Source organism: Lepidochelys olivacea (assembly GCF_965140295.1).
Source record: "Lepidochelys olivacea isolate rLepOli2 genome assembly, chromosome: 18".
Classification (NCBI taxonomy): domain Eukaryota; kingdom Metazoa; phylum Chordata; order Testudines; family Cheloniidae; genus Lepidochelys; species Lepidochelys olivacea.
The window spans coordinates 23,450,112-23,464,000 of NC_140428.1; the positions used below are offsets into that span (position 1 = coordinate 23,450,112).

A 13,889-nucleotide genomic window follows, 5' to 3' on the forward strand; every position below is an offset into this window, starting at 1 on the left:
GAACCTATTGAGCCTTGTGTGAACCCAGCCCTGCGTGATAGCGACTGAAGGCTGCTACTGTCTGACAGGGCTGAGTCTGGTCTCGGTTTGCACCCTGACCTGGCCCTGGCCAGAGCCCTGCCTGCTCAGGATGGGGCAGGGCAGGGCCATGCTGGGGGAGAGCAAGGTTGCTTTGCTGGTCTTTGTGCTGCACCTGTTCTGTGGCCTAATGGAGGATTATTTCCGCCCAGAGGCCGGCATGAAGTGCAATGTGCTGACTGCTTCCTGAGCAAACCCCATCTGCCTGGGTCTCTTTTAAAGAAGGCTCCCCCTCTAGTCACTGCCTGCCTAAAGCAACATGAACCCCTTTAAAACAAACTCTCCACCCCTCTTTCCTGGGTGGCTTCTGTCCCCGCAGACACACAGGGCTTCTTCCCTGATCTATGACTCTATAGTAATTATATTGATTACTCAATGCCCAGTTCTCACTCTGAGGCTTTGTGGGGTCTAGTCCCAAGGTGAGGCCCAGAGATATTAGAATTATTCACACTCAGGACAAACCCTTTGAACCGGCAATCATTTTAGTAGCATGACTGGTAAACGCACAAACCCTCCAACCCAAACAAGTTGGTAGCAATAACAGAAAATTGGTTGAAGTCCAGTGTCATAACAAACGTAGAGGCACTCCAGCCTTGAGGTGAGCTAGAAGCGATGAGATGGATGGTGACCCACGAGGGTCCGATCCTAGCTCTGGCATGCCACAGGTCCCGACAGTCTAGGCTGTGGCAAGCTCTGTTATAGGGTTCAATGTCCACCATGAATATTCATAAAAATGTCCAGCCTCCTCCATCCAGATCTAAACTTTCTCACCCTGGTAATGTTGGTATGTCCTTATCCTATAAGTTCGGATATGACTTATTGCAAACTCATTAGCATATATGTCAATTGGTTGCTATAGCCATTTTGTGGTTGAACATTTGCTTATGTTCCTGTCGTAAAACACCCAAACTGACATGAAATGATTTCTTGTGGTGACCTGTCAGCAGTTGGGCTGACTTGTTTATCACAGTGTTATGCCTGATGTCTTGTGATTTAAGGTCACTTCTTGTTAACTTACTTAGGCTAAGGCTTGTAGGCTTCATATCCTTACACTAAGAGCCCAGCTAACATCTTACAGGTTTGGGCCAGCCCGGTAGGTCTCTTGCATTACTGCCTTATATCTTTTATCTATAGGTTACAGGGGACTTTTACAGCCCAGGGCTAATGTAGCCTGTGTCTCTAACACAGCATCATTTCATGCAAATCCCCATGTGACGAACCGAGACGGTGTGATTGACGTGGCTATGCGGGGGCGTGACTTAGGGGCACAGCATGCTTTTGGAATGCTCCCCTTTGCTGGCATGGGGTGGCAGGCATGGGGCACTGATGACCCGCAGAGCGGTCTGTGCAGAGGCACTTTCCGCTTTCAATGTGTTTATAATGGTTGGTGAATTTGTGCCACATCAGGGCACCAGTTAGACCCTTCCATATTACAGGTCTCTACAGACTCACATATATGATGGGCATGAACTGCAGCGCTCGCTGCTCTTCCAGTCCTAGGCACCGCTCCCCAGCTTTGCCAATGCACTTCAAGCCTGTTCGGCAGCACCCCTGCTGGTCCAGCACTGCGCTTCCCACACAACAATGCACGCCTGACCAGCAATGCTCACTGCTAATCCAGTCCTGTGCCCCCACCTAGCTCTGCCAACGCCCCTCGATCCTGGCCTGCCTCTGCTCCTCGTGCTCTCCTCACAATCCCCAAAAGGCCCATGTAACTCTGCCAAAGCCCCTCCTTTCTGACTTGTGACAACAGCCGGGGCTCTCTGGAGCACAGGTTAGCAGTTGTCACTGCAGCATGTGCCCAGCATCTCTAAGGGTATGTCTACCCTGCAGGCTCTCCATGTGTGACCATGCACAAAGGTGCCCAGACCTTCATACAGCCCACACTCAGAGCCTTTCGCCGTGCACCTCAGGGCAAGAAGCTCCCGAGCTGGTGAGCTCAGGTGGGTAGAAGTGCAGGTTGAGCTGCGACCCGCCCCCTCCTCACCCACTTTGCAGCCGGCTGGTAGCAAGGGTATGGGTCAAGCCTCGCCGGCACTGCCGTTCCCACAGTTCCCTGCACACATCCCTGTGTACCTACATCTAAACTTCTCACTCGCCCGCCGTGCACTGGAAGCTCCCTCAAAGACTAGGCTGGAAACATCAGGACTGTTCCCCACAGTGTGATCCACCAGGCAGGATTTGAATCCAGGTCACCAAGCGGTGAAGGAGTGGGGCACTGACCCACTCTGCTATTCAGACCCTGGATCTCAGCAATAGGGAATCATTTAGCTACAATAAAAAGTGTCCCGAAAGCATTGTCCATAGCTTTCCCTGTTTCTTCTGCAGAGGGTTCTGAACTGCGTGGAATTAATACAGAGACATTGAAAGGCAATTCCTATTAGACCTACAGACCCCTAAGATGAATCAGCTGAAAACATTCTGCAGTAGGAGTCAGGGAATGATCATTTGCATATTTATCACTTACATTCAAATAGGATAATCAGACTGTGCTTGGGCTGTGAAGCAAGTACATTACACTAGCTGATAAGGGAGAAGAGCGAAGAGTTCAAAAACCAGAGAGGAAAATAGCAGAGGAGGGCTGTCTAACGGGGATACTATTATATCCTCCAGCTCGGTGGGAGAAGCCAGTGGGGTCAGCTGTTCTCACCAAGTCAGAGTCATTTCCTAGTCATGTCAGTGGCAATATCGCACATTTCCAGCACTCCTTCCGTCCCTCATGATAGCGATGCTCTTTGAAATGCTGCTGCAGTGCTGGGGGGATTATGCTGAAGTTTTGTTGTGGGCCTGGCTTGGTCTCTCAGCCTGTTTTCCGAGTGGAGATCACGTATGTGTGGGAAGGGCTAAGGAGGCCCAGCCTGATGTGACTATTTCCCGGTGCTGCAATTTTGTTCAGCTTCACACAGTTAAGCAGTCTTGAGGTAGATCAATGATTTACATGCAAGATCTCGGTCCACAGCACATGCTATTGGTGACTTATTGGTGGCCCTTTTCCAGTCATGACATGTCATGAAAAACTCCAGGACACTTTTTTTTGGCAAGGCGAGGGGTGTTATCCCCACGTGTCTCAAATACCATAGGGGTGGGGGACCTTTTAGAAACCAAGATAGACAGTCTTGAGCAAATTCCATGCTGGGTGATTCTGTTCTGCTCATCCCCTGACTGTTCCAATTTGATACAATGTCCTTCTTTACTTCCTATCCTAAATGGCTGTGTAACACTCCAGCTCACTTTCTGAACAGCTTCCATGGTCCACTCCAGCTGTGGCTCCTATTTCTGCTTGACAAGCATTTTTTGGCAGGAAAAGCACAATGTGAATGTGCCAAAAACTCCATCATCCCCACCACTGGCATGGCTAATAGTATCTGATTAACACGCTATTGTTTTTTATTGAAGAATATAAAGTATCAGCATGCTCCTGATTTGTAGCAGGCTGCCTATCGGGGGATGTATTTAGTCTCCAGACTGCAGGCTGAGCCTGTTTTATTGCCAAAAGGATATAACACCTGTCAGATTACACGTTTAATTAGACCATTATGTCCATGTCCCTCGCTTGTAATTCTGCAGACCTGTCCATTGCTTAGGTAAACACGTATTTTTTGCCATCTGACAGGTTGGGTCATTTTACAAGGCCCCTGTGAAAGGAGGTTGGTTTGATGGAGGGGTGGGTAGGAAGGGATCTCAGTCCAACTCCTGGGGGAGAAGCTTCCAGGGTTTCCCACAGCACAGTCAGTTCCCACATAGCAGGAAGTAGGCAATGTCTTTAGGGCCTGATCCAAACTCCGAACTCCTTGGCAGGCAACAGAAAGACGCCTCCTTGGATCAGTAGTACAGCATCATAGAATCACAGGAATGTAGGGCTGGAAGGGACCCCAAGAAGTCATCAAGTCTAGCCCCCTGCGCTGTGGCAGGATCAAGTAAACCTAGACCATCCTTGACAGGGGTTTGTCCAGCCTGTTCTTAAAAACCTCCAGTGATCAGGAATAAACCAAAGATCTCACGGTCTACGGCTTTCCATTCAGCATCAATCACGAGAACTACCGTCACTTGGCGGGGTGGGGGTGGGAGGAGAGGGCTAAGCAAAGAAATGTTTCATCCTGAAAAGAAAACTGACATGCTTACAGCCTTAACCACTGGTTTGGGTGCCCTCTCTCCCATCACACATGCTTATTCCACCCCCGCTGGTGTACACATTAGGAATTGAGTCAGACTTTAATCAAAATGACATGAAGCCGCACAGTTTGTTCACAGCCCAACACTACAAAACAAACCCTAGTTCTGGTGTCTAATGACATAAGAGACAAAGAGATAAAATAACGTAAGAGAGGCGCAGATTTAGGACTCAGATGCAACAAAGGCAGCCCCCCTGCTGTGTGGCAGGCACCGGATAGCGAGTGGGAAGGTGGGAAGTACTGACATTTTCACATAAAGTTCTACTTGAGCTGCCTGAACCCAAAGAGCTCTTCAGGGTGTCTTTCGCTGCTGAGTTCACTTGGATCATTGGTGCTCAGGTGTGAGCACTGGAGGACGCTTAGCCCAGGGGATAATGGCCAGACCACAAAGTCAGACCTGCGGTTGTCCAATTGACTGCATCCACGTTGGGTTGACAATCAATAGTGTGAGGCGCTCTAGACCGGTTCCGAGTGCTGCACTGGAGGAATTCCACCCCGTCCAGCTTCTGGCAGAGTGGGCACAGTCTTGGGGCATCACCAGACTAGGCATTGTGGTCCATGGTCTGCCAGTATAGATTCTTCAGAGGTTAATTTTCTCCCCACACTAACATCCCATCTAGTGGGTCCCTTCCTCTGTCAGCTTCTTGAAGACAGCATCATAGCATTATAGATTTGGGGTCCTGGTCCCAAAATCTGAGATTTTACTGGCCTTGCAGTGAAGATCCACTAGCACCCTAGTTACAGCTTCAAGCCAGCTGGCAGCATGCTGGGGGGATGGTGCCCCAGATGCCATCTGTTCACCACCAGTTGTACAAGTGCTAGAAACATTGCATGTATAGCAGGGCACATGTGAATGTGGGGTGCAAAGGCCAAACCAGACTTTGTGAACGGGCAGGTGACTTCTGGTTGAATGGGAGGCAAAGAGTAAGTAGATGGCGAGAAAATAGTTCCCAGGTGGAATTGTGGGAAAGCCTTAGAGGACTGTCAGCCTTCAAGGGGCTTAGGTCCACATCCACATTGCAGATTTGTTGGGTTACCAGCTCAAGTGTTGGTAGTCCTCAGGCGTTAGCCTCTACCACTGGACAAACCAGTGAGGGAGAGGTTTTGGGGATAGATGGGAATCGGGGTAGGGCCAACAGTAAGAACCTGAGTTAACTTTGCAGTGAAGACAAGCTCTTAGAACACGTTATCAGGTCTGAATGCAAACTTTACAGCTGGCTTGTGTTTGTAAAGGGCTGAACCACAGCCTGGGATCGGAATACATTATTGTCATCTTGTTTGCACTGCGATAGCATCTAGAGACCCCAGGCAGATATCACGCCCCCATTGTGCTAGGTGCCCTACCCACGTACAAGGAAAAGATGGTCTTTGCTCCAAAGATCTCACAGTCTAAGTAGGGCTCACATTCCTTGAAAGCTCAGACTCAGGACAGGCCTATGCTAAAACATAAGTTTGCCCCAGCAATGTAGCTCAGGGTGTGAAAAATCCACATCTCTGAGCAACGTAGGTAAGCCGGCCTAACCCCCAGTGTAGACTCTGTCCACCAAGACTCTGCCTCTCCCGTCGCTGTAGTGGAAGCGTCTGCATAGTTGCACTGCTGTAGCGGTTTAAGTGTAGACAAAACCACAGAGTCAAACTATGCAGCCCAGACCCATCCAGTTTTAGCTCCCTGCTGGAAACAGAAGGGTTTGCAGGCACTTATGACAGTGGGGTTATTACCAGAAATATTTGCCTCTTCTCTTCTGAGGTTTGTCTGGCACTGGCTCGCGTAAATATTGTTAAAAGATGGACTGTTAATGTTAAACATCCCACAGTAGGGATTTCAAGTTAGCTGGAACCCAGCCACACTACTACAGAATACAGATGGAGAGGAGAGCTACCTAATTTGCAGGCTACAGTACAAATGCATTTATACCCTTCAAGGTCTCTCCCCTTAAAAGGACAGGTTGGGGGGCTCTGCATCTGATCTATTGCTTGTGTCATGTACTGAGAACCCTTTTTCTTTGTGCTAAAGGGAAAAGGCCCAGTAGGAAGGCAGACAACACAACAAGTTGACATGCCCTCTGCTGAGAACCTGGCATGAACCTTTCTCTGCTTGAAGAGATTTTATTCCAACTTCAAAACAATGAGGTTACAAAATTGGACAAGGTCATTTGCCTTTTAGCAGCTGGATGCATCGGGAGGTATGGGGGGAATCCAAAGATAGTGAAATTTGGGAAGAAGGATGTTGAATGAGATTTTTATAAAAGCTTCTGATTTACTTGTGGTGGTGGGAAGCTGCCTGCTTCTAAATAGCTTTTTTGGCTGCCCTAGGAGGTTTCAGAGGTTTGCTGTTTGCATTTTGCTTCTCCTCATTATGGCTAAAGCTGCCTGAATTGTGCAGTTTAGTTTGATACCAAGGCCATGAACTGCACAAAAAATAAGTAAACTTCTTAGTACTTAACATTAAGGTTTTATTCTTAATAAACCTGAGAGGTTTGTTGGTGAAATCGACAAATTTCTGACAATCAACGTGTCATAAAAGACTCTAAGTTTTAACCCCGTGAAGCAACCAGGCGAATGCTGGTTAATAATGATCAGAGACAGGCAGAACCAGAGATGGCTTTGGCCTACGTTTTGCAAAACCTCACTGGTGGGAATTTGGTGTTAGCAAAATCAAAAGCAAGGTTATTTAGACTTGTTCCTGTTTTTTCCAGACACCCACAGCTCATTGGGTTTGGATGAATGGCTCGTTTTGGCCCCGTTCTCACAACTTTAGGGACATGGAAGTGCACTTGCCATGGTGGGAAACTCTTTTAACTGTGAGCTTAACAAGTTCTGCTCCAGATTCTGCTCCTGGTATTAATGGTTACAATTCCATTGAGAACAGAGCTCTCCACTGACTCTATTTACACCTGTTGTCTACTCCGTAATGCATTCTCTGACTGGCTATTCCAGGCCAGAACTTTGGGAGAGCCTGTATGTTGACTGTGTTAGTCAGTGTGGGAGCTAAGGACCCCAAGAGAACCACAGGGTCTGTCAATATCCCACATCCCCAATCACCTTTCTATTCACCATCACTAAATTCTGTCTTTTCTCTAGCCCAAGAGATACTCTAAATAAGCCTGGTCAGCCCAGGGCTGAATGGGGTCCAGTGTGAAATGAAATGCAAAGGCCCTGAAGGAGGAATGCGAACCCAGAGGGAAGGTGTGGAAACTGCATCAAAGGCAGCTGGCAGAAAACCAGCCAGCCAGTGAAACAGTTCAGAGCGCTTTACCTTTTTGAGAGATGGCTTCATTTGACTGAATCAGCTTGGGTTGAGTTTTAATTTCTTGCTTGGCTGGGTCTAAGATCTTTCTAGTGGCCAGCCGCTTTCGAGCTGGGGTGGGATGGGGAGGGGGAACATATCCTTGAGCTTTCATTTGCTTCCGTCACCAGTAATCAAATGACCTTGACATCAACCCCATTAGCTATTCTCAGAAAACATCCTCGCTCCCCTCCTTACCTCCTATTAATTCTGCATTAATTGTACAAGAGAGTTGCCAGCCGGGGGATGGGGGGCGAGATTAAAAACATAAAATCAGCCATTCAGCTCAGTGCATCGGGGAGGAGGGAGAGAGAACCATTTTGAAATGGCACGCCCTTGAAAATGAGCTCTCAGCTAGGAGAGTGATTGAAAGAGGTCAGCGCTGCAGAGGTTGAAACCAAAGGGTCCACCAAAGAAGGCTTTTCAGACAAAACCCCCAGCTTGTAACTGACCAGTCAAGACTTCCTCCAGATTGAAACCTCGCTCGTTCCGGGAGCTTTGGGGAATGCTTTTGCTGGGCTTGGATTGCATGGGCTGCCGTTTGTTTGTTTGTTTGTTTGTTGTGTTTGGCTCAGTTTAGGGGCCCGAGTGGCAGCACCGTGTGGACAGGATGCAGCAAAGGCAAGGGACAGAGGGCTTTGCTCGGCTGCAGTTCAGCCTCCAATGCAGGTATGACTTGGCACGGATGAAGCACTTTGCATTTTCAAAGTGCTTTGTGTGAGTAAGTGCCAAGACACCCTTGTGAGCTAGGGAAGTGAGTGAGCATTAATGGTGGTGCAGCAGGGATGACTTGCACCAACCAGGGGTTAGCAACAATGCATACAAAAATCTGATAAAGATAAGCCCGCCTCTCCCCTGTAACTCCCTGCTGAAATAATGCTAGGGAGAGAAGGCAGCAGAAAAACTCTCTGTATCTATCTCTCTAGCTCTCCTTCCTATACCCCTCTGTGGTATCTAACAGCCCCTTCTTCCAGATGTATGAGTTATAAAGAAATGTCCATTGGCTAAATATGTATGGGCCATGCATTAATTATGCCTAGTTGAAACCATCTAGGCTGGAGGGTGTCATGTTTTTTTACATACAAATGGTAATCAGGTAGGTCCAGACCCAAAATGACTTTTGTTTTAGATTAAAGAAAAATGACAACAAACATTAGCCATAATAAAGTCTCCATGAGAGAGAGCACAGTATGTGCGTTCCCTCCATAACCGGGTGCAGCAGCTCTGAGAACAAAATGGCTTCGCTTTCTGCTCATAAGCAGAGCAACATCCCCTTCGGGGCAGTGTGAGTTAGGTTTTATAGAAGAGTCTTTGTGCTGACCTTAAATGTTGGGTCTCCTGTGACTTGACAGCCTCCCTGTGAAATCATAAACCTAGCCCACAAACTGAGCCCAAGTCACAAGAGATGAGACAGCAAGGACTGGAACATTAAGCTCCCCCATTAAACTCTGCGGTGCCTGGACCATTAGCTTAGAAGGCCTTGAGTTCCAGTTCGTAAGCATAGTGAACTGCTTCCAGCTGAGAGAATATCCCTGTATCCCTTTGTGAGTATGTCAGTCGGATCAGAAGAGAAAGCCAGGGACTGCCTTTTCCATAGCTGGAGAACACAATTATTTTCTGCCTTTGAACGGGTGCAGGAAGGAACTGTGCTCTGGCAAGGCAGTAGCAGTTTGGTGAGCACATTCCTTCTGTCTTTGGGTTGATGCTTTTCAGTGCTTTTCCTTTACTTATAGGTTGCCCTTTACGCTGCGTGGAGCAAATAAGGATTGTTTAAAACCGGATGGGTTGTGTTTGCTGTGGGGACACTGAGAAAGAAAGAGAAGCCTTCTAAAAGGGAAAGAGACGGGGGAAACTGCTGTCGTCCACTCATGCAGAGTGTACGGGTAGCTGCACTTGGAACGCCTGTTCTTTTTATTAGTGTTGTAATGGTGCTTAGAGCCCTTAACTGAGATGGAGGTTCCATTGTGCAAGGCACTGTACAAATACGTGGTGAGAGACCGTCCTTGCCCTGAAGATCTCTGAGTCTGAGGAGGTGCTGGGTAGGAGAAAGGGATCTGATATATGAGCAGAAGATTGAGAGCTAGGGTAGCGCTGATGTGTGCAGGCAGTGTGTGCCAGGGCTGAGAACTGAATGGATGGCTTGGCTGGGGGTCCCAGACCACTGCCTTAACCACAAGCACATCTATTCCCCCCTTCCGCCTCCTCTTTCTCTATCATTAGAAGCTAAGATCTAGCTGTATTTTCTTTATTTTTCTATCATTGTCAATGTGCTTTTGCAGCCCGCGTCACTGTAGCATCAGGGATCTTTGTAGCCAAAAACTAGCAAATACAAAAGTATATTATTAGGGATGAGTCAATACAATTAACATTTCCTGCTCCATTATCTGCATGCAATGCCCTGGCCTTGTAATGATGGTTGATTAACTAAACGCCTGATTAAAGAGGTTCTGTGAGGCAGCCTGGAAATTGCCAGGCCTGGCTTGGAAGAGAGAGGAAGGCTGGTCTTGGGGCTAAGGCGCTGGATGGAGACCCAGGAGGAGTCCAGTTACTGGTCTGTGGGACTTTGGGCAAGTCCCTTCATCTGGGCAGTGCGTCTTCACTGCAGAATTGGCCCGGGTGATCAGCACCTGGGTTAGCCTCGCTTGGGGATGAGCAGCCACGCTGGAAAGCCCTGCTGTGCTACCGTGTCCTCCCTCGCGCTGCACTCTCCCGTGTGTGTTGCTAGGACTTCTGGGGACATATATCCCATGGGTCTCTGTGCTGCAGTAAACTGAGGCCCCCCCTAGGATTCTTTCCCCGTGAATTGCTGAAGAACCTGTTTGCCCTTCCGGACACACGGCGGGATTGTGGGAAGGCTCAGGAGGACTATCAGCACTGGAGTGGGTTAGCCTCTGTCCATAAAGTGGCACGTGACCTCTAGGCTAGCTGGGCACCCCAACATTCAGGGGAAAGGGCTGTGTGTGTGGATAGGAGCAGGCTTAGGGGCAACACCCAGGCAGCCCAGGCTAACTGTACAATGTGGACACCACCTGGTGTCTCAGCTCCCTTCTGGGAACAGAGCTAACTGTACTTCCTTTAGCTATCTAGCCTGGGAGGTCTTTGGGGCAGGGATGTTTATTCTGTGTCTACTTAGCACGGTGGAACCCTGACCTTGGCCGGGCGTCTTGGAGCCATTACAAATAGTAACAGGATTCTGTTGGACCCCACCTGCAGTGGGGATGGGCTTTTTGCAGGGAGCATTTTGCCCCTAATACATGTAGGCCACAGAGCCCGGATCTCCTGATTCCCAGCCCCGTGCTTTTCCACCCCTTCAGTTGTGGTATTATTCAGCTTTGGGGCACAGTGCTGGTTTCTGAAGCGCTTTCATGGATCGTGCTGTCCCGAGGGCCCTCGCTGTTGAGTTTTCCGGCTGTGCATCTGGTACAAAGGGCACTAGCTGTGTTTACAAACAATCCTCTGAAATTCCTATTAAAATCCCATCGATCCAAGTGTCTGGCTGCCGGGAGCAGCTGTCTGGCTGAGAACAGACAGACCTACTTCAGGCCAGGGCCGGTACCTACTGGGAGCCTGCCAGGAGACTGAGAACACAAGAGTGTGATGGCGCTAAGGAAGCCTGGCTTCTGCCCCAGGCCTCTGACCCGCTTTGCCCTTTCTCCCGTCTTTTGCAGGTGCTGCACTCCTCCGCCGACTACTGCAAAACCATCCTGGATGACAACAGCTCCTCTGCCCTGATCATCCTCGGCTTCGTCATCATGTCCCCGCTCATCGTGGTGGCCATGGCCGTCTACTGCAGCCTGGCACGGCGCCTTCGCCTCTTCCTGTGCTTCCAGCCCTACGCCCGGGCCGTCTACAAGGGGGTGAAGTGGCGCTGGTACGGGGAGGGGGGGCTGTGCAACTGTGCCAAGGAGTGGAGCACTCAAGTCAAGGCCTGGGTATGAGCTCGCTGAAGCGGCTCCCCCAGGCCCCTCCCCCCAATACATCCCCCCTTGGCACCTACAAAGTCACCAGCTGGAGTCCCGGTAGGCATAGGCTCTCAGGGTCCCTAGGGCCAGAGGAATGTAGCTGGGTCTGGAATGAACCCCTCTGTACCTAGGCCTGTAACCCTCAGCAGGTTCTCCCCATTGTGATGGACAAAAGCATGTCAAAGGGGCTTGCCCTCCTCCTACTTATGCAGGGCCAGTCATGTCCCTGCTGGCACCGAAGAGACAGGACTCACTGACATAGAAAGGGGGATACTTCATTGAGGCTGCTGGACACAGACAGACCCTGTGCTTCTCCCTGGCTCCCAACTTCGTGCAGCTCGGTCTCAGAACACGGGATCTCCTTATGTCGTGGACTAGACTGAGCAGTAATGGAAGGGGCTGCTGATGGTGCCGTGTGCTTAAAATGCTCCGTCCTTTGTCCCAGAGAAGTGGCCCCCTGTAAACCACACATTCAGCCAGGATGTGCCCCCCCACTTAGAATCCTATTGTGGCTGCACAGGTCTCTGGCCCCACAAATGCACCTGTGAGTCTGGGCCTATACGACACTCAGGAGCCGTCACCTTGTTGCACTTTGACTATGTCCGTCCCGCTTTGCACAGCTGCTTTCGTAGCAGGTGATAATGGTGACTGTGTTCCTTTGTGATTAGTGGGGACCAGGTGGCTTGGGGGATCTCTACCGGGCTGTGGGTACCTTCCCCCCAGGGTGCTGGCCTGAACCCTGCCTGCTTCGATGCTGGTTATTGAAATCTGATGGCCACGCAATGGCCTGCTAGACATTGGGTATTGTCCAGTGCGGTGTTTCCCAGACGGTGGGTCCCCACCTGCCACTGGGTCGCAGGAAGGTTCTAGATTGGTACGGAGGGAGGGTTTGGGGGGGGGGGGTGTGGAGAGAAACCTCGCCCCACACTCACCCCGCAGAGGCTGGGACTGGCTCCGCATTCTGGGCATTGATGGCGGGGCAGCTGAGTCAAACCTGAGTGGTGCTGCGAACTGGCGGATAGGGTCGCAGGGCCCGGAGCAGGGAGCTGGGCCCAGCTCTGCAGGATAGCAGCCGTTGCCCCCCACCCCCTTGGGGCCTCCCCTCTGCAACCAGCCAGGATTTGGTTTGGGAGACTGGGGGACAGGGGTTACTGCGGGTGGTCTGTGCCCCTTCGGTGGGGGAGGAGGGGAGGAGACAGCGGCAGTGGAGGAGGACCCTGCCTTTGATTTTGGGCCCCTCCCATGAATCTGGACCTTTTGTAGACACAACGGCGGGTCTGAAAAACAGACAAAACGCAGTTGGCGGGTCATCGTAGTAAAAAGTTTGGGAACCACTAGTCTAGTGGACAGGGCTCGGCAGCCAAAAGCCACTCCGGCAGCTGGCACTCGCTGACCCATCTCGTGCCCAGTCTCCACAGACAGGCCAAGGGTTGAATGGGCCACAGAGACGACATTCCCCACCCCAGCGCAGAGCTGAGGCCCGTCGGCAGGGCAGTGCAAGGGACGCGGCCCTCACTGATATCCCAGATGCACCTATAGGCACAATGGGTTTCATTCTCCAGGGCTCTCCGGCTGGCACCTTTCACCCGTACGAGGGGTTTGTTTCTGGGGGAGGGGGCCACACATTCTAAACCTACCCCTGCAAGAGATCCAGCCTGGGTTCCCATCCTCACCCGGTACTGGAAAACTAACACAGGGCCTGGTCCATTGCCCAGCAACGTCAAGGAGAGTCTCTCCCTTGGCTTCAGCTGGCTTTGGACCAGGCCTGAGGAGGGCCTTTCTGAGCTGGATGCCATTGACCACTGGAAGCTGTGTATCCCCAGTCGCCGTTGTTCTTCTGTCCACTGTAACCATTTCAATTGCTGATGTGTAAATAAACCCCACGCTGGGGGCTCTGCCGTGGGGGCCGCTCTTCATTCGCTGTCTGAGCACCAGTGGTACAGGCTGTTCATGTGTGATGCCCATTGTAATGTCACCGGGCCATTGGAGCCCTCGCTGTATATTAAAGACTAATTTATGTATTTTCCCTGGGCTTTGGTTTTCATTCTAAGGGCGTAAGGCCCTGGGGCCATCCCTGGAAATGCCATGGAAGCAAAGTGACCATGGGAAGCTGAGGGGGGTGGCAGCTGAACACCGGACAGCAGGAGAAGGCGAACGCCATTGGGAATTCCATGGCAAACTCAGGTTTAGTTCCCCAAATGTGTGCGGTCAGCAGATGGGCAGCAACCGGGCCCAGTCCTGCCTGAGGAATACACTTCAGGAGAATGGCTAGGGGCCTGGAACAACTGTTGGGGAAGAGCGATCACTGACGATCTTAGGAGACGAATAAGAGGGGACGTGATCAAAGTATTACTGTGAGAGCAACGTGGAGGCTGTGAGGTCTGTTCCATG

General features: G+C 50.6%; 1 protein-coding gene across 1 annotated transcript in view; it reads left to right on the plus strand.

Annotated features, from left to right (window-relative positions):
• The window catches only part of TMEM278 (transmembrane protein 278), a 43,089-nt gene extending 29,570 nt beyond the window's left edge, over positions 1–13,519 (plus strand). The window contains exon 2 of the mRNA XM_084652071.1: positions 11,205–13,519. Within this exon, the coding sequence (XP_084508197.1) occupies positions 11,205–11,474 (270 nt within the window). The 3' untranslated portion in view covers positions 11,475–13,519. The remainder of the gene's footprint in view (positions 1–11,204) is intronic.
• Positions 13,520–13,889: the final 370 nt, after the last annotated feature.